Below are 20,901 nucleotides of genomic sequence, written 5' to 3'. Positions count from 1 at the left end.
CTCTAATTTTGTATATTGTAAAGATACAAGATTCAGATGAATTTAAGGCCCTGAAAGGCTGCTTGAGGAAATTGATATAATACTAACTTTCAGCTAGTTTATTCGTAAACCAAACATAAAGATAGCAGTTTAAATGGAAAAATCTCAACTATCTCTTCTATGTTCCAGAGAATTTACTTCCATGTGGATCCAGCATCCATCAGTGACTCCAATTGCAAAACCTGGTTTGCTAATGAAAGCCCACAAGACATCAGATTTTCATGACACTTACAGGAATTGAAAAGAGATTTGTTTCTATGAGATCTTCACACTAAAGATGTATTTATTTTTTCCTGTAGGATTGGAATTTTGCGGATGTTTTCTAACCATGTTCTAACCATGTTTTCTAACCATATTTTCTAACCATGTTTTTTTAAAAAAGTCACTTCAATGGATTTTGAATTGCAGATCACCATTGAAAACACACAGGCTTCTCTTGTCAGGAGAGATAGGGCCTTGGGAGAGATCCTGTGACTGACTTGCAATTTTCTATTAATGCTTGGCTGTGTAGACAAACTAGCTCTTCTTGTTTCCACGAAATAACAAATAACAAATTATCTATAATCTTGGTTGAATACGCATTTCCCACATTTGTCTTGATTAGCAAACTTGCTACAGTTACAACAGTAGTTAATCCTCCCCCATATATAATCTTTTGCTGATGTCTAAATTGAAGGGCTTTGAAATTTGAAATGTTTTAAAACTTGCCCGTGAATGCAATCACCATGTGAGTCCATTCCATGGGATTACCTCCTGGTAACTACTTTGGCTTCCTGTTCATGGTATGGGAGGAATCAAGCTGGTGCATTAAATATTGGGATTTCATTAATAATTCTGTTTGCCTTAGTGGTAGTTATCTTGATGCCTTTCCCAATAATACTCTCTTCAACATCCAGTTAGAAAATGTTTAAATTAATTGTTCCTTACTCAGGCCACACACTTCCAACACTGCAGATAATATTATTTTCGTATGTGTCTTTCCGTGTGTGTATTGACATAGAATAATAAATATATAGATTTGTAATAGCTTCTGTGGCAATGCATTTCCATGCAGTGCATCATATGAATGTTATGATGGAAAAAATGATGGGGAAAAAATGTACATTAAGGGGGAGAGACTTGCAAAAACATTAAAAGAAGAAAAGTTCCCTCCATCGACACAGGGTTTTAAGTTACAGTGGCACAAGAAAGGTTTCAGTTGGATTTTCATCCTGGTTGGGTTTCCAAAAGCTGCCTTGCTCATCTGAGGTTTTGCTGGTGAAAATCTCTGGTGAAAATTTCCTCATGATACTGAACATAAAGGATTGCTGACTATAATCCAGAATGAAGTAACTACAAAATCCTTTTGTTGCTTCTTCAAAAAACAGGGAGGGTAGCTCTCTTTGCAAATGCACCAGCCTGGTTTTCTACCGTAGGAAAAACTATGCATATGAGGGGGGGCCTGTACTGAAAAATGCAAACACCAGGACCTTCCACACCCCAAAACTGCAAAACAAACAAAACAAACTTGATGCAGATTTGTGTCTGTTTATGACTTGTGTTGTTATTGTAAGGCTGGCTTGTCTTTTTATTCTCTAACTTCCCCTAGTAACGACTAGATTTTTTTTTTTGTTTAGATATAGTCAAAATGGTTAAAGAAAGATTTTATCTGGGTCACTCTCTGGACTGGATTTCCACAAGCTTCCTAGTTCTTTTATGTTACTACAGCTTTGGTCGCGTTGGTGGATGACCTCTGGAGGGCCAGGGATAGGGGTTGTTCCTCTGCCCTGGTCCTATTAGATCTCTCAGTGGCGTTTGATACCATCGACCATGGTATCTTGCTGCACCGGTTGGAGGGGTTGGGAGTGGGAGGCACCGTTTATCGGTGGTTCTCCTCCTATCTCTCCGACCGGTCGCAGACGGTGTTGACAGGGGGGCAGAGGTCGACCGCGAGGCACCTTACTTGTGGGGTGCCTCAGGGGTCGATTCTCTCGCCCCTCCTGTTCAACATCTACATGAAGCCGCTGGGTGAGGTCATCAGTGGTTTCGGGGTGAGTTATCATCTGTACGCTGATGATACTCAGCTGTACTTTTCCACCCCGGACCACCCCAATGAAGCTGTCGAAGTGCTGTCCCGGTGTCTGGAAGCCGTACGGGTCTGGATGGGGAGAAACAGACTCAAGCTCAATCCCTCCAAGACGGAGTGGCTGTGGATGCCGGCACCCCGGTACAGTCAGCTGCAGCCGCAGCTGGCTGTGGGGGGCGAGTTATTGGCCCCAACGGAGAGGGTGCGCAACTTGGGTGTCCCCTTGGATGGGCGACTGTCGTTGGACGATCATTTGGCGGCCGTCTCCAAGAGGGCCTTCCACCAAGTACGCTTGGTGCGCCAGTTGCGCCCCTTTCTTGACCGGGATGCCTTATGCACGGTCACTCATGCCCTTGTCACTTCCCGCTTGGACTATTGCAATGCTCTCTACATGGGGCTGCCCTTGAAGTGCACCCGGAGGCTGCAGTTAGTCCAGAATGCAGCTGCGCAGGTAATAGTGGGAGCAACTCGTTGCTCCCATGTAACACCAATCCTGCGCAGTTTGCACTGGCTTCCTGTGGTCTTTCGGGTGCGCTTCAAGATTCTGGTTACCACCTTTAAAGCACTCCATGGCTTAGGACCCGGGTACTTATGGGACCGCCTGCTGTTACCTTTTGCCTCCCACCGACCCGTACCCTCACAGAGAGGGCCTTCTCAGGGTGCCGTCCGCCAAGCAATGTCGGCTGGCGGCCCCCAGGGGAAGGGCCTTCTCTGTTGGAGCTCCTACGCTTTGGAATAAACTTCCCCCTGGTTTACGTCAAGTGCCTGATCTTTGGACTTTTCGCCGTGAGCTGAAAACGCACCTATTTATTCAAGCGGGACTGGATTGAAATTTTATTGGGGTTATTTATATTTTAAGATTTTAAATTGTTTTAATATTTTGGCCACATTATAATATGTTTTTTAATTTCTTTTAATGTTTATATAGTATTTTTACTTGGCTGTACACCACCCTGAGTCCTTCAGGAGAAGGGCGATATAAAAATCGAAATAAATAAATAAATAAATAAAATATAAAAATGTCTCCATGGCACTGATTGCACATCTGCAAAGAACGGCAGCTACAACCAAAGTGAAACAACTCACCAAAGCCCTTTACAACATGCTCAAAAATGGGGACGGAGGCTCTCTCTCCAAATGCTTCTGCCTGGTTCACTAGAGCCTCTTTGACCGTCTCATAGCCAGTCAGCACCACCATCTCCTGGCATCCCAGTTTGATGCGGAAAATGGGACCGTATTCTTTTGACCACTGGAATTCAGCAGAAGGGAATTAAAGAGACTATTTTGATTAATAATTAGACTCAAATATGTAGAAGGTTTTAAGAAACTATGAGTCATATAATTGATCAATATGGGAAGGTATCTGGATTTAAAGTGAATCAACAAAAGACAAAGATAGTAATTAAAAATATGACTATACATCAAAAAGAAGAATTAGAAAGAATTACTGGATATGAAATAGTAAGAAAGGTTAAACGGGACTTCCGGTGGCGCTGCTTTCCTCGCTGGACTCCTGAAAATGCGCCCCTTGCTGAGGTTTCGTAAAAGCCGGCGAAAACAGCGAAAATCAGCTGTTCGCCGGCTTGAAGTACTTTCCCTGGGAGAAACGGAAAGGAAAGAGCAGTGGAAAAGCGGTAGAACTCCCCAGAGGCTTTGCTTTGTGAAAGTGAAGCCTCGGAGGGTTGAGTCCCGCATAATTCCGCTGAGCTCCGAATCCAGCGCGCTCCTGCAGTAGCAGGAAAAGAAGAAAGCGACCACCTCTGCTCAAGTGATTTTTTGGGGGAACTTCTGGATGCAGACGGAACAAACACAAGTGATCGATCATTGGGATTGCAAGTATTGAACCTGACTTCTACCCTTTAAGAAAAGAAACTTTCTATCGTTTTAACTAAGATTGCTGAAAATGGTGTCTGAGAGGAAGTGAAAGTTGGAAGCTGTTTGTGTAATCAAGTGGAGACTGTATTTGTGGATTGTAATAAAGCGGAGGCTCTGGACCCATGTCCCTCCTGCCGCCCTGAAAGAGGTGGTGGTGAGGCCCCTCCTCAAGAAGCCTTCCCTGGATCCAGCCATTTTGGCAAATTATCGTCCTGTCTCCAACCTTCGTTTCATGGTGAAGGTTGTTGAGAGTGTGGCCGCACAACAGTTCCCCCAATACCTGGATGAAACTGTCTATCTAGACCCGTTCCAGTCTGGCTTCCGGCCCAGTTACAGCACGGAGACGGCCTTGGTCACGTTGGTTGATGATCTCTGGAGGGCTCGGGACAGAGGTTGTTCCTCTGTCAGAGTCCTATTAGATCTCTCAGCGGCTTTTGATACCATCGACCATGGTATCTTGCTGCGGCGGCTCAGGGGGCTGGGAGTGGGGGGCACCGTTTATCGGTGGTTCTCCTCCTATCTGTCCGACTGGTCACAGACGGTGTTGGCAGGGGGGCAGAGGTCGACTCCGAGGCGCCTCTTATGTGAAGTGCCACAGGGGTCGGTCCTTTTGCCTCTTCTGTTCAACATCTATATGAAGCCGCTGGGTGAGATCATCCGTGGTTTTAGGGTGAGATGTCATCTGTACGCTGATGACACCCAGCTGTACATTTCCACCCCAGACCACCCCAATGAGGCCGTCGAAGTGATGTCCTGGTGTTGGAAGCCATATGGGTCTGGATGGGGAGAAACAGGCTTCGGCTCAACCCCTCCAAGACCGAGTGGCTGTGGATGCCGGCTTCCCGGTACAGCCAGCTTACTCCATTGCTGACTGTTGGGGGCGAGTCATTGGCCCCCACGGAAAGGGTTCACAACTTAGGCGTCCTCCTGGATGCACGGCTGTCTCTAGAAGACCATTTGACGGCTATCGCCAGGGCTTTTTTTTATCAGGTTCGCCTGATTTGCCAGTTGCGTCCCTTTCTAGACCGGGTTTCCCTTTGCACAGTCACTCATGCCCTCGTTACATCCCGCCTGGACTATTCCAATGCTCTCTACATGGGGCTCCCCTTGAAGAGCACCCGGAAGCTCCAACTGGTCCAGAATACGGCCGCGTGGGTGATAGAGGGAGCACCTCATAGCTCCCATGTAACACCTCTCCTGCGCGGACTGCATTGGCTTCCGGTGGTCTTAAATAAATAAGAAAGGAAGATAGAAGATAGAAAAGTTTTTTTTATTTCATATCCTTGATTCTGACTTTATAACTGAATTTTAACTTGGAAATTGAAATGGCTTCTAAGCCACCTAACTTAGATCTGAAGTGGGTATGGAAGATATGTTTAAAGAACAGACAAAAATGTTTGAAGAAAGGTTTAAAGAAGTTATGAATCATATTTCTGAGGTGAATGAATTGACCAGAGAGGAAATGAAAGAAAATAATAAAAAAAATAAGAGATGACATTTTGATGGCTTTTCAAGGAGTGGAAAAGAATTTGGAGGCATTGGAAGAGAAAGTGGAAGAAATTAATCAGTCTAACCAGCATTTGGAAAATAAAATGGGAGAATTGCAAATAAAAGTGGATAGAAATGAAGATCAGGTGGTGGTGTTACAATACAGGGCGATGGAGGGGGCTTTGAGAATCAGAGGTTTGCAGGAAGTAAAGGATGAAGACCTTTAAAAAATCCTATCAGAAGCTTTGGCTGAAATGCTAGGATGTGATCCACAAGAGGTTGTTTTTCAAATTGACAAAGTATATAGGGTTAATTCATGGATTGCTAGACAAAAAAAATTGCCATAAGACATTGTGGTTTATTTCTTGACAAGAACAATGAGAAATCAAATTCTGCAAGCCACGTATCAGAAAAAGTTGCAAATAGGAGAACAAGAGGTGATGGTTCTGAAAGAGATTCCCCCCAAGATGTTAAAAGATAAGAAAGAGTTTATATTTTTTACACAAGAGCTTAAGAAACGCCAGATTTGATTTATATGGGAGGTTCCAGCTGGTCTCACAGTGTTTTTTCAAGGAAGGAGATATCATATTGAAACAGTGTTGAAAGCAAAAGACTTTCTCTTTAATGTGTTGAAAGTTGATCTAGAAGCAACAGATAAAAGCTCTCAAGAGAGGCAAATGAGTGTGGAAGCCGATTTGGCCCCTTTGATGTTATTATCCCAAGAACAGTCACAAGAACAAAGGATGACAAGGGGGGCTATTAAGCATAAAGAAAAGGAGGATCAACTTCAAAGTAAAAGTCAGGATCTTACTACAGAAGCAGTGGGAGGAGCGAGGCCGAAGACAAGGGGGAGTGAGGATCTTCAGCTGATTGCTCAAAAGCTTCGTGAGGCCAGTGATGGCAAATAAATTCCTGACTTGGAATGTTAATGGTTTGAATTCAGCGCAGAAAAGAAGAAAAATATTTCATTATTTGAGACAATTTAAAAATGATGTGATTTGTTTACAAGAGACACACATTAATCTATCAGATCAAAAATACTTAATAAACTCAAAACTAGGTAAATACTTTGTTGCTTCAGCTTTGGATAAAAAAATGGTATAGTGGTATATTTGAGAAAAGATATACCAGCTAAATTAATTGAAGCAGATATCCAAGGGAGATATGTTGCTATTGAACTTGTATTAAAAGGAAAAAAGACACTCTTGATTGGTACATATGCACCTAACCAGCAACAAGAAAATTTTTATAGAATGCTGCATGATAAACTGACCCTTTGGTATTACAAATCTTTTATTATACTAGGGGATTGGAATGGTGTAATAGATACCTAAAAAGATTCTCTAATAAGATTCCTACACATGCAAAACTGCCCAAATCTTTTTTTGAGATGATGGAAGACTTTGAGTTGAGAGATGTATGGAGAATGCGGAATCTTGAAAATAGAGACTATACCTTTTTTTCTGGCAGGCATCAATCTTTTTCACTAATGATTTGCTTTCTAGGGTTAAGAAAACAAAGATATTTCCAAGGTGCTTATCTGACCATAGTCCAGTATGGTTGGAATTGCAACAAGAAAAAGGTGGCAGAAGATCATGGAGAGTAAATGAAAACTTGTTTAGATATGAAGATAATGTAAATCAATGTAAAAAACAAATGAAAGAATTTTTTGATGATAATTTGAATAGGGGAACATCGATAGAAATAGTTTGGGACGCGAGTAAGGCTTTTATGAGAGGAGTTTTAATATATATGAATAATAAACAGAGGAGTAAGCAACAAAAACAGCATAGGTACTTAGAAGAGGAAATTCAGAAGAAACAACAATTATTAATACATAGTCCATATGATCAAAAACTTAAATATGCAATAAAGATATTACAGAGTCAATTTAACATGATAATGGCAGACCAGGTGGCAACAAATATACAATATGCTAAACATAATACTTCTTGTAATGCAAATAGACCTGGTAGGTGGTTAGCATACATGTTAAGGAAAAAACAAAAAGCACGTATTATAGAAAAAATAGAATATAAAGGAAAGAGAGATATCAACAGGATAAAATTAAAAAGGCTTTTTTAGAATATTATACAGATTTATATGCTAAAGATACAATCTTGAACATGGATATTGATAATTATTTTAAAGAGTATAAGGCTAAAGGTTTAACCTTAGAACAAAGGGAAGAACTGAATCAGCCTATAACTTCTGAAGAAATTATTTTGGCAATAAAACAATTAAAAATGGGAAAAAAGCCTGGTACAGATGGACTTACAGCAATTTATTATAAAAATTTACAGAATGAGATAGTAGGCCCACTTAAGGAATTATTTAATCAGATACAACTAGGACAGGGAATACCCTCATCATGGAGAAGTACTTTTATTTCATTGATACCAAAAGAAGAACAGGATTGTACTAAACCTGGGAATTATAGGCCGATTTCACTTTTGAATAATGATTATAAGATTTTTGCTAAAATAATAGCGAATAGATTAATGTTAGTTTTGCAACAAAGAATTCATACTGATCAATCGGGATTTATAAAGGGGAGGCAGATGAGGAATAATGTTATACAGATTGTAAATTTATTGGAATATTTAGAAAAGAAAAATCAGATTTCAGCAGCATTTATTTTTTTGGATGCAGAGAAAGCCTTTGATCGATTGCACTGGGAATTTTTATTTAAATTAATAGACAAATTGCAATTTGGAGATTGTTTTATGAGAATAATTACGGCGATTTATGGAGAGCAAACAGCCCAGATAATAATTAATGGTAGTTTGACAGAAGCTTTTAAGATGGCAAAAGGAACAAGACAGGGGTGTCCTTTATCACCATTATTGTTTATTCTAACTTTGGAGCCATTACTAGATAAAATAAGAGAGTTAAAGGAGATAGAAGGAATTAAAATTAGACAACATGAATATAAAGTGAGAGCGTTTGCAGATGATTTGGTGATTATTTTGTCAAATACTATAAACTGAAGTGTATGTTTGCTGGAAATAATTGGTCAATATGGAAAGGTTTCAGGGTTTAAAATAAATCAGAATAAAACAAAAGTGATAACAAAAAATATGACTAGACAACAGAAAGAAAAATTAGAGGAAACAACAGGATTTGAAATTGTAAAAAAGGTTAAATATCTAGGGGTTTATATTACGTCATCAAATGTGAAATTGTATAAGAATAACTTTGAGGTGTTATGGCAAAAAGTTCAGAAGGAAATGCTCAGTTGGAAAAAATTACAATTATCGTTATTGGGGAGAATAGCAGCCATTAAAATGAATGTTTTACCTAAATTTTTATTTTTGTTTCAGATGATACCAATAATTAAGAAAGATAAAAAATTGGAAGAATGGCAGATGATACCAATAATTAAGAAAGATAAAAAATTGGAAGAATGGCAGACTGGAATTAATAAATTTATATGGAAAGGTAAAAAAGCGAGAGTTAAAATGAAAATAATTCAAAATATACGAGAAAGAGGCGGTTTAAAAATGCCCAACTTTAAATTATATTATGAAGCAGCTACTCTTTCTGTAATAAGTGATTGGTTTATTTTAACGGAGGAAAGGATTTTGAATATAAAAGGTTATGATTTATTATATGGATGGCATGCATATATATTGTATGATAAAAAAGTGGATAGAGCCTTTAAGAACCATGAGCTAAGAATTGTTCTTCTGCGTGTCTGGAAGAAATATTATCACAAGTTAAATTATAAAATTCCTATTTGGGCAAACCCCAGGCATGCAATAGAGAATATAAATATAGAACAGAAACAGGAAGTGATTACTTATAAAGATTTTCTATATACTGAGATAGGTAATTTACAATTAAAATCCTTGCATACACTAAAAGAAGAAGGGAGAAATTATACTTGGTTTCAATATGGGCAACTACGAGCTAGATGGAAAAAAGATCAGAAAATTGGTATCATGGGAGAATGAAGAAAATTTGGTAAAACAAATTAGAAATCAAACCCAGGTGCATATAAAGAGATTTTATAATGTGTTGATAGAAATTCTGAAAGGGATTTAGTAAAGGATTGTATGATAAAATGGGCACAGAATATTCAGGAACCAATATTTTTGGAAACTTGGGGAAAAAATTGGGTTAGAAATGTTAAGTTTACGCAAGTACAGAACTTAAGGGAAAATTTCTATAAAATATTTTACAGGTGGCATTTAGACCCTAAGAAATTATCATGTACGTATCCAGATATGCAAGCGAAATGTTGGAAATGTAATTGTGATGATGCTATGTATTTTCATATCTGGTGGACTTGTAAGAAGATTAAGGCTTTTTGGATAAGGATCTGGTGGATTATACAAAATGTTTTGAAAAAGAAGATAAAGTTCCTACCGCAATTTTTCTTATTGGGAATTATTACGGACTGTACAGTAATTGAGATTAAGCTGATTTTAAACTTAATAACAGCGGCAAGACTATTGATAGGACAATACTGGAAGAAAAAAGAGTTACCTACTATAGAAGAATGGATATTGAAGGTTACTAATTTGGCTGAGATGGCCAAAATCTCAGCCTTTTTGAAAGACACTATGCAAGAAAAATATTTAACTGAATGGAAAAAATGGATTGAATATACGCAAAATAGATATCAGAATAAGAGATACCAGATTGCTTTGAATGATAGGATGTATTTATCTCTGATTTGTATGGGGGAAGTTAGGATTTGAGAAGAAGGAGAGGACTATAATTTGTGTTAGGGAAAATTTAGTGTATGATTGTTTTCTTTTTGAACTATACCTTGTGTTTACTCTGGGAAGTCGGGGGTGGGGGGACGGAGGAGGGTGGTTTTGGAGGGAGGAAGGAGGGGATGGAGCGGGAGGAGGGGGGGAAAAGGGGGGTAAAAATTTTTGTAAAAACTTTTTCAATAAAAAAAAGGTTAAATATCTAGGAGTAAATATTACAGCCTCAAATGTGAAACTATATAAAAATAATTATGAAGTGTTGTGGCAGAAAGTACAGAAGAAAATGGAGAATTGGAAGAAGTTACAATTATCTTTGCTGGGAAGAATAGCAGCAATAAAAATGAATGTTTCACCTAGGTTTTTATTTTTGTTTCAAATGATACCAGTATTTAAAAAACATGCAAATTTGCAGGTCTGGCAGAAAGGGATTAGTAATTGTATTTGGATGAGTAAAAGACCGAGAATAAAGTTAAAAATATTACAGCATACACGTAAAAGAGGGCATCTAAAAATGTCTAATTTGTAATTATATTATGAAGCAGCTGCTTTGTCATTAATCAGTGATTGGTTTAATTTAACAGAGGAAAGAATATTGAATATAGAAGGTTATGATTTGTTATATGGATGGCATGCCTATTTATTATATAATAAGAAAGTGGATAAGATTTTTAAAAGCCATATACTTAGAAATGCTTTGTTGAGGGTATGGAAGAAGTACCAATATAAATTAGATTATAAAATACCTATATGGGCAATTCCTAGACATACGATAGAGAATATAAATATAGAACAAAAATATAGAACAAAAACAGGAGGTGGTTACTTATAAAGAGCTTCTGTTTGTAGAAAAGGGTAAATTACAATTGAAATCTTTAAATATAATGAGAGAAGAAGGGATAAATTATACTTGGTTTCAGTATGGACAGCTGCAAGCTAGATGGAGAGAAGACCAGAAATTTGGTATTATGCAAAATGAGGAAAACTTGGTAAAACAAATTAGAGATCAAGGTCAATTTCACATCAAGAGGTTATATAATTCATTGATAGAAATAGATTCAGAAACGGAATTAGTTAAGGATTGTATGATAAAATGGGCACAAAATATCCAGCAACCTATAATGATGGAAACATGGAAAAAAATTTGGGTTAGAAATGTTAAATTTACACAAGCACAGAGTTTAAGAGAAAATTTTTATAAGATGTTTTATAGATGGCATTTAGATCCTAAAAAATTGACATGTATGTATCCGAATATGCAAGCTAAATGTTGGAAATTTGATTGTGATGATGCTACTTATTATAATATATGGTGGACTTGTAAAAAAATCAAAGCATTTTGGATAAAAATTTGGTGGATTATGCAAAATATTCTGAAAAAGAAGATAAAGTTTACTCCACAGTTATTTTTATTGGGTATAAATACGGACTGTACAGTAATAGAGACTAAATTGATTTTGAACTTAAAGACTATTGGTCACGCAATATTGCCTACAATTGAAGAATGGACATTAAAAGTATCAAATTTAGCGGAAATGGCAAAAATCTCAGTGTATTTGAAAGACTATTCACAAGAAAGATATATATTGGAATAAAGAAGCTGGATTGACTATATTCAAAACAAATATCGGATTGAGAAGTATCAAATAGTCTATGAATGATGGAATTGTATTAGTTAAAGGGGAGTTAAGGTTCCAAAGGGGGGATGGGAGTTTATGATTAATTAGTGTATTCTAGCTTATGATTGTTAGATGTAATACCCTGTATTTTGCTCTGGGAAGTCTCAGAGGGGGAGGGGGAGGGGGAGGGAGGAGGGGGGAAATGTTTGACAAAATTTTTGTAAAACTTTTCTAAAAAAAAAAAGAAACTACGAGTCAAAATTCAAAGGTGGAGATGATATTTCCTTTTCTATTCTATTGAACACTGTGATAGTATATTCTTCTTTACAATTTTTAATTTCCATATGATCTAATTTAATACAAATTTTAAAAATCGTATGTAATAAAAGATTCTCACACACTAGAAATGTATGTCAAACTGAGAAAAAAAGGTTTTTAATATGTTTTAAAGGGCTCATTTGTACAGGACATACTATGAAGATGAAGGGATTCACTTCCATTCCACAATTTGGAAAGGTGCCTTGAGCATACAGTAGTCCTGGATATATAGTAGAATTTCATAAAAGAGAAACTGAGCCTCTGACATCTTGTTCAAGAGATGTTATTGTTTCATACAGAAACAATAAAAACATTTACAATGTAACTGTTTCTTTGATTATCTAAGAGAGGGGAACATAGCAACTAGACCCTTTCACTCTTGTGTGCATGTGCGTGTTCAACACATGTACACATTCATACTAATTTAATTTAACATCAGCATACTCACACATTTTTCCTCCATTGTACAACCGCTTGTATCAACTGCTTGTATAAACAATTTCACAAAGAAATATTTTACTCCATGCTTTCTTCAGGCAAAATAAATATTATTTCAGAGAATTTTGACAAGCCAATGAGCTCCACTTTCCAAATCTTTTTGAATAAAGTCTTTTTGTTTATTGTTAGAGGGTTTCCCACCCTTCATGTCTTGAGAGTGACTCAACCTTCAGACATATACACAAAATACACTCCACATACACACAAACAGCACTAAACTTACTCTCTCTCCCCCCCCCACTTTTGTGTGTGTGTGTATGTGTGTGTTCCAGGGGAGGGTTTCAAAACCCACCGCTACCGATTCCCTCAGCTCGTGCACACTCACGTGCGATGCTTCTGCGCAGAAACATCTGGGCGGTGGGCGGAGCCTCCCACCACCGCTGCTAGGTGGTCACCTGATCGGGGCGATAGCAACCCACCATTGGTGTGTTCCCTTTTGAACCATTTCCCAGAACACTAAACTTACACTGCAGAAGATAGACTCAAGATACAGAAAGATCTTGACAGACTAGAACATTGGGCACTATCTAACAAAATGAAATTCAACAGTGAAAAAAGTAAGGTTCTACATTTAGGCAAAAAACAAAACAAAATGCACAGGTACCGGATATGTGGTACCTTGCTCAATAGTACTAACTGGGAGAGGGATCTTGGAGTCCTAGTGGACAACAATTTAGATATGAGCCAGCAGTGTGCAGCAGCTGCCAAAAAAGCCAACACAGTTCTGGGCTGCATAAACAGAGGGATAGAATCAAGATCACATGAAGAGTTAATACCACTTTATAATGCCTTGGTAAGACCACACTTGGAATACTGCATCCAGTTTTGGTTGCCATGATGTAAAAAAGATGTGGAGACTCTAGAAAGAATGCAGAGAAGAGTAACAAAGATGATTAGGGGACTGGAGGCCAAAACATATGAAGAAAGGTTGCAAGAACTCGGTATGCCTAGTTTAATGAAAAGAAGGACTAGGGGAGACATGATAGCAGTGTTCCAATATCTCAGGGGCTGCCACAAAGAAGAGGGAGTCAAACTATTCTCCAAGGCACCTGAGGGTAGAACAAGAAGCAATGGGTGGAAACTAATCAAGGAGAGAAGCAACTTAGAACTAAGGAGAAATTTCCTGACAGTTAGAACAATTAATCAGTGGAACAACTTGTCTGCCGAAGTTGTAAATGCTCCAACACTGCAAATTTTCAAGAAAATATTGGATGACCATTTGTCTGAAATGGTGTAGGGTTTCCTGCCTGGGCAGGGGGTTGGACTAGAAGACCTCCAAGGTCCCTTCCAACTCTATTATTATTATTAAATGTCATTTTCAGACCTGTGGAGGTTTGTCCTTTAAGTTTCCACTTTAAAAAAAAATAATTTATGATTTATTTGAAACATTTCCATTAACAAGGATTCCCTTTTGAGAAATGAACCTGGAACAAAGACTTACATTTACTTTTATAGTTGACACAACCAAGAAACTTCAAAGTAAAAGGTGATTTCCTTAAGGAAAATCAACTGCCCGGTTATGTCATGAAAAATTAGACATCCAATATTATGTAAGCATAATGATTGAAAATAGCATTGTATTTTGAATAAAAGTAAAAGCAATGCTGGAATGGATAAAATATTCACAACACTTTCCCAACTACTACTTGTTTTGTTCATGTTGTAAATGAAACTGTTTTTTCTGTCAAGCACTTCCACAAGGTTCCAGTTTCTAAAAGAAAGGCTTTTTACATTCTTTTTGCTAGGCTGGGTTTATGGCCAATTATTAACAATACATTTAAAAGAGGGAGAAAAGGAAAAATAAGGCAAATTAAGGAAGAAAAGAAAGAAAACCCATTTTAGTAAGCCAGTGCTACACTACTACAAAATACAAAATGCAAGTATTACAAAGTCTATTCTGTGTGGACCTCAGCCCGCCCCAAATTTACCTGAACAAGCTACCAAGTTTTTGTCCCATCCCAATAAGTTGTTGCAAAGAATATTCATGCTTGTTAATCACAAGCTTTACCTCTATCATTGTTTTGAAAGGCTTCTTCAGATCCATCATATGTAGATTTCCCAAAATGGGTATAGTCCTGGGTCCCGGAGGGAGATTGTGGGAGTTGTTATTCCAGGAACTCCCCTTTTTCAAAAGGAACATAATTGCAAGAATAAATAGTAGTAATGTCAAAACTGCTCCAGTGCAATCCATTTCTTTTAGTAAGCAGTTTTAAGCAAAAATTATAAGGAATTTTGTAAACTGAAATAACTCTAGTATATTTCAAAGCAACTCCGCCTACTGAAACATCAGACTGTTCTGTATATGAAGTCTTTCTGAACCTCGCCCTTGTTTGCCGTTTCTTCCCTTGTAATTTAATCTGCCCTTGCATGGGATTGATGAAAACTTACCAAACCAGTTTCACTTCTTTGTACAGCAAAAATCCACGTTTTAAGATAAATGTATAGAAATAATATTTAGGAGGGATTGTGAAATCTTCATGAAATCTATAAAAATATTTAACAGAACCTTCAGGAATAAATACTTTACTATAAATATGACTGATAAATAAATACATAGATACATAAATAAATGGAATCAAATTAATTACTACTAAATGAATAACTATTCAGCCAATGTTTTCCCATGAATAACAGGATTGGTTTAGAGTAGAACAGAATGAGCTGGAAGCGACCTTTGAGGTCTTCAAGTCCAGAACCTATACGTTTTAATAAGTGACTATCTAGACCAGGAGTCTCCAACCTTGGCAACTTTAAGCCTGGTGGACTTCAACTCCCAGAATCAAAGCTGGCTGGGGAATTCTGGGAGTTGAAGTCCACCAGGCTTAAAGTTGCCAAGGTTGGAGACCCCTGATCTAGACGGTGTTTCAGCAACCTTTGGCCCCAGAGCCACATGTGGTTCTTTCGTCCCTCTGCTGTGGCTCCCTGTTGGCTGGCTGGCCCCGCCCCATCCCCTTCCAGTCACTCCTCGCATAACCTGAGAAAGTAAGGGTGACAGCGGGGATGAAGACTCGCTGTGAATGAGAGGGAAGCACCCCTGTACTTGCCTCTCATCTCACGGGTGCTTCTGGCATTTCTTAGTGCTGTGCACACCATGGTTGCTTGGGGAGACACGTGAGTTGCTCTTCGCCCCAAGATGCTGGTCTGGGCCAGCTGCGGCCGATGCTCTGCATTGTAATGGGCTTCAGGAAACGGAGGGGACGCCATTTACAATGTGGAGCATTAGCCGCAGCTGGCCCGGTCAGCAACTCAGGACAAAGAACAAGTTGCGCGTTTCCCCGAGTGATGAAGTTGTGTGCAGCGCCAGAAGAAGCCTCCGCCATTTGAGAGGCAATTACAGGGATGCTTCCCTCTCATTCAGAGTGAGTCTCCATCCCTGCCATCGCCCTTATCTTCCCAGGCTATGCGCGGAGTGACTGGGTGGGGAGGGCAAGGGGTGGCGCCAGCCAGCCAACAGGGACCTACAGCAGGGGGATGAAAGAGCTTCATTTATCTGGGAACCTGAAATGACTCTTAATTTTAAAAATATGGTCAAAGCACCCCAAGAAGAAAAAACATTAGCAAAAAAACCACACTATTAAATATCAGTCGTGGGTACAGAATGAGGCGATCAGAATGTAGTCCAAATCAACTTTATTGCCCAGCAACAGCACTGAGGAAAGAACAACACAACAGAACGGCAAGAACAACAACTGAGGAGAGCACCTGACAGCTTTTTATATGCAAGCTATCAAACCGCTGCTCCAATAGCGGTTCTCGGATTTCCCGCTATCTGTTTGGCTCATGCCTTGGCCAATCAGCATTCTCCTGCTGTTGGCAAGGTACGAGCCTCCGTCGGAACTCCAAGAACCTAACACCCCTCCCTTCCCAGTCCTGTGCAGTTCAGGGATGGTGGCTGGCGGTGAAGGAGCCGCCGGCCTGCCCTGGGAGTCCGCAGAAGGCCCTGACCATGCTGTCATAGGAGGCCGACATGGGTCTCATTCTGCCAGGTGAGTTGACCGCTGAGAATGCTCCGGTTGGAGAGGGTTGGTGTCCCTCGGTGCCAGCCTGTGAGGAGGTCATGGCTGGCTCATTGTCAAGGTTGGGCGGATCTAAAGATCAGTCACAGCTAACTCATTGTCCGGTTTTGGGTAGCCTTGGTCTGGATGTCCGTGGAGAGGATGCGGCGTGCGGTGATGGAGCTGGTTTATGTGCCACTGCCACTCGCGTCCTTCCTCCAAGAGGACCCTGTAAGAAAAGGGCCGTGTTAGTTCTTTAACACGGCCAGCCACCCACTTAGGTGGAGGTCCATAGTTTTGTGCAAACACAGGGTCACCCCTGGCAAATGCCTGCGGGGGAATTTCTGAAGCCTGGAGTAGATCAGGGTTGTAAGATGGGTGTAGCCAGTTCAGAGTTGTCCATAGCCGGTGCCCCATCAGCATTTCCATGGGGCTCACATTTGAGGCCGGGCATGGGGTAGAATTCTCAAGTGCCAATTTGTGGGCTAAACAAGCCAGTGCTTCTTTGGCCGACCTTACGGCCTGTTCCGCCTGGTCGTTTGCAGCTGGCTGGGCGGAGCCGTCTGGACATAGCGAATGCCAAGTCTGGGCAGGAAGGCCTGGAAAGGTGCCGCTGTAAACTGTGGGCCATTGTCCGACACTAATAGGTTGGGCAGCCCATGAGTGGCAAAAAGTTGCTCCAGACCCCTTCTGCCGTGGTGGAGGGCATGTGTGCCAGCTCCACCCATTTAGAATAGGCATCTCCCACCACCAGGAAATTGTATTAAATGGGTACAGAATGAGGTGATCGGAATGTAGTCCAAATCAATGGTGGGTTGCTATCGCCCAATCGGGTGAACACGTAGCAGCAATGGTGGGAGACGGCTCCGCCCACCGCCCAGACATTTCAAGAGAAGCATCGCATGCGAGCATGCACGGGCCGAGGGAATCGGTCCACTAGTTAATTGTCATCACTGTTAGGAAGTTTCTCCTTAATTCCAGATTGTTTCTCTCTTTGATTAGTTTCCAACCATTGTTTTTTGTCCTAACCTCTGGTGCTTTGGAGAATAATTTGACTCCTTCTTTGTGGCAGCCTCTCAAATACTGGAATACTGCTATCATGTCACCCTTAATTCTTCTTTTCTTTAGACTAGCCACTAGCCAAACCCAAATCCTGCAGCTGCTCTTTGTATGTTTTAGTCTCCAGGCTTTTGATCATTTTAGTTGCTCTTCTCTGAATTTTTTCCAAAAGTCTCAACATCTTTTAACTCTGTGTTAAAAGGTGAATTAAAGAACAACAGAACAGAATGGCAACAACAGCAACTGAGGAGAGCGCCTGATAGCTTTTTATATGCGAGCTGTCAAACCGCTGCTCCAATAGCAGTTCTCGGATTTCCTGCTATCTGTTTGGCTCGCGCCTTGGCCAATCAGCATTCTCCTGCTGTTGGCAAGGCACGAGCCTCCATCGGAACTCCGAGGACCTAACACAAACCACCAACCCTCCCCTGTTTTGGGAAATGGTTCAAGAGGGAACACACCAATGGTGGGTTGCTATCGGCCCAATCGGGTGAACACGTAGCAGCAATGGTGGGAGACGGCTCCGCCCACCGCCCAGACATTTCAAGAGAAGCATCGCATGCGAGCATGCACGGGCCGAGGAATGGTAGCGGCGGGTTTTCAAACCCGCCCCTGGAACACACACACGCACACAAAAGAGGGAGGAGAGAGAGAGACCCCCACAGAAAACACATAGAGCCACAAAACCCAGGTAGACGTGGCCTGGACAGGTCATGTAATTGGGTGGGAGTGATGTTGAGTTGGCCACGCCTACCCAGGTTTTGTGGCTCCCAGTGTTTTCTGTGGGAAACGGGTCCAAATGGCTTTTTGAGTGTTTAAGGTTGCAGACCCCTGGTCTGGACTCTTCTTAAAAATATCCAGTGATGGAGTCCCCCGATTTCTGCAGGCAAATTGTTCCACTAGTTAATTGTCATCACTGTTAGGAAGTTTCTCCTTAATTCCAGATTGTTTCTCTCTTTGATTAGTTTCCAACCATTGTTTTTTGTCCTAACCTCTGGTGCTTTGGAGAATAATTTGACTCCTTCTTTGTGGCAGCCTCTCAAATACTGGAATACTGCTATCATGTCACCCTTAATTCTTCTTTTCTTTAGACTAGCCACTAGCCAAACCCAAATCCTGCAGCTGTTCTTTGTATGTTTTAGTCTCCAGGCTTTTGATCATTTTAGTTGCTCTTCCTCCAAGAGGACCCTGTAAGAAAAGGGCCGTGTTAGTTCTTTAACACGGCCAGCCACCCACTTAGGTGGAGGTCCATAGTTTTGTGCAAACACAGGGTCACCCCTGGCAAATGCCTGCGGGGGAATTTCTGAAGCCTGGAGTAGATCAGGGTTGTAAGATGGGTGTAGCCAGTTCAGAGTTGTCCATAGCCGGTGCCCCATCAGCATTTCCGTGGGGCTCACATTTGAGGCCGGGCATGGGGTAGAATTCTCAAGTGCCAATTTGTGGGCTAAACAAGCCAGTGCTTCTTTGGCCGACCTTACGGCCCGTTCCGCCCGGTCGTTTGCAGCTGGCTGGGCGGAGCCGTCTGGACATAGCGAATGCCAAGTCTGGGCAGGAAGGCCTGGAAAGGTGCCGCTGTAAACTGTGGGCCATTGTCCGACACCAGAAATTCTTCTAACTAAGCTAAACCAGCTACAGGTACCGGAACAGACTTGTAAGTGGATCACAAGCTTCCTAACAAACAGGAAGCAGCAGGTGAAGCTAAGCAAGATCACATCAAATACCTGTACAATTAGCACAGGGGCCCCCCAAGGCTGTGTGCTCTCCCCACTTCTCTTCTCTCTGTATACCAATGACTGCATCTCCAATGATCCATTTGTTAAGCTACTGAAGTTCGCAGATGACACAACAGTGATTGGTCTCATTCGAGACAATGACGAATCCGCATATAGACGAGAGGTCGAACGACTAGCCTTGTGGTGCAACCAAAACAATCTGGAACTGAACACACTCAAAACCGTAGAAATGGTGGTAGACTTTAGGAAAAACCCTTCCATACTTCCACCTCTCACAATACTTGACAACACAGTATCAACACTAGAAACCTTCAAAATTCTGGGTTCTATCATATCGCAAGATCTCAAATGGACAGCTAACATCAAAACATCAGAACAGAATGGCAACAACAGCAACTGAGGAGAGCGCCTGATAGCTTTTTATATGCGAGCTGTCAAACCGCTGCTCCAATAGCAGTTCTCGGATTTCAGGCTATCTGTTTGGCTCGCGCCTTGGCCAATCAGCATTCTCCTGCTGTTGGCAAGGCACGAGCCTCCATCGGAACTCCGAGGACCTAACACAAACCACCAACCCTCCCCTGTTTTGGGAAATGGTTCAAGAGGGAACACACCAATGGTGGGTTGCTATCGGCCCAATCGGGTGAACACGTAGCAGCAATGGTGGGAGACGGCTCCGCCCACCGCCCAGACATTTCTGCGCAGAAGCATCGCATGCGAGCATGCACGGGCCGAGGGAATCGGTAGCGGCGGGTTTTCAAACCCGCCCCTGGAACACACACACGCACACAAAAGAGGGAGGGAGAGAGAGAAAAGGGGAGAAAAAGAAAGACAGAGAAATGAGAAAATGATGGAGGGAGAGCATGAGAGAGGGGGGAAAAGACAAATATGAGGGAGAGAAGGGAGAGAGAGAGAGGGAGAAGGAAAGAAAAATGAGAGAGCTGGAGGGAGAGAATGAGAGAGAGGGAAGAGAGGGAAATAAGAGAAGGGGAGAGAAAGAAAAAGAAAGAAAGAAAGAGGGAAGGAGAGGAAAAAGAGAAAAATGAGAGAGAGAGAGAGAGAGAGAGAGAGAGACCCCCACAGAAAACACATAGAGGCACAAAAACCCGGGAGACGGGGGCTGGGCAGGGCATGTAAATGGGTGGGGGGGATGTTGAGTTGGCCACGCCTCCCCAGGTTTTGTGGCTCCCAGTGTTTTCTGTGGGAAACGGGTCCAAATGGCTTTTTGAGTGTTTAAGGTTGCAGACCCCTGGTCTGGACTCTTCTTAAAAATATCCAGTGATGGAGTCCCCCGATTTCTGCAGGCAAATTGTTCCACTAGTTAATTGTCATCACTGTTAGGAAGTTTCTCCTTAATTCCAGATTGTTTCTCTCTTTGATTAGTTTCCAACCATTGTTTTTTGTCCTAACCTCTGGTGCTTTGGAGAATAATTTGACTCCTTCTTTGTGGCAGCCTCTCAAATACTGGAATACTGCTATCATGTCACCCTTAATTCTTCT

At 41.1% G+C, this 20,901-nt stretch overlaps 1 protein-coding gene across 3 annotated transcripts in view; it reads right to left on the bottom strand.

Annotated features, from left to right (window-relative positions):
• The window catches only part of LOC131198433 (cytochrome P450 2K6-like), a 51,591-nt gene extending 36,662 nt beyond the window's left edge, over window positions 1-14,929 (bottom strand). For all 3 annotated transcript variants that reach the window (XR_009155079.1, XR_009155080.1, XM_058183082.1), the window contains exons 1-2: window positions 14,629-14,929; window positions 3,191-3,353 (exon numbers count right to left, since the gene is read on the bottom strand). Coding sequence is in view for 1 of the 3 variants with exons in the window: in XM_058183082.1 (XP_058039065.1) it covers window positions 3,191-3,353; window positions 14,629-14,811 (346 nt within the window). In the remaining 2 variants the exon portion in view is untranslated. The remainder of the gene's footprint in view (window positions 1-3,190; window positions 3,354-14,628) is intronic.
• Between the last annotated feature and the right edge of the window lie 5,972 nt (window positions 14,930-20,901).

The sequence above is a fragment of the Ahaetulla prasina genome, chromosome 1, assembly GCF_028640845.1.
Source record: "Ahaetulla prasina isolate Xishuangbanna chromosome 1, ASM2864084v1, whole genome shotgun sequence".
Taxonomy (NCBI): Eukaryota; Metazoa; Chordata; class Lepidosauria; order Squamata; family Colubridae; genus Ahaetulla; species Ahaetulla prasina.
Note: the sequence above shows the minus strand (reverse complement) of the source record. Positions and strands in the feature narration are given on the sequence as shown.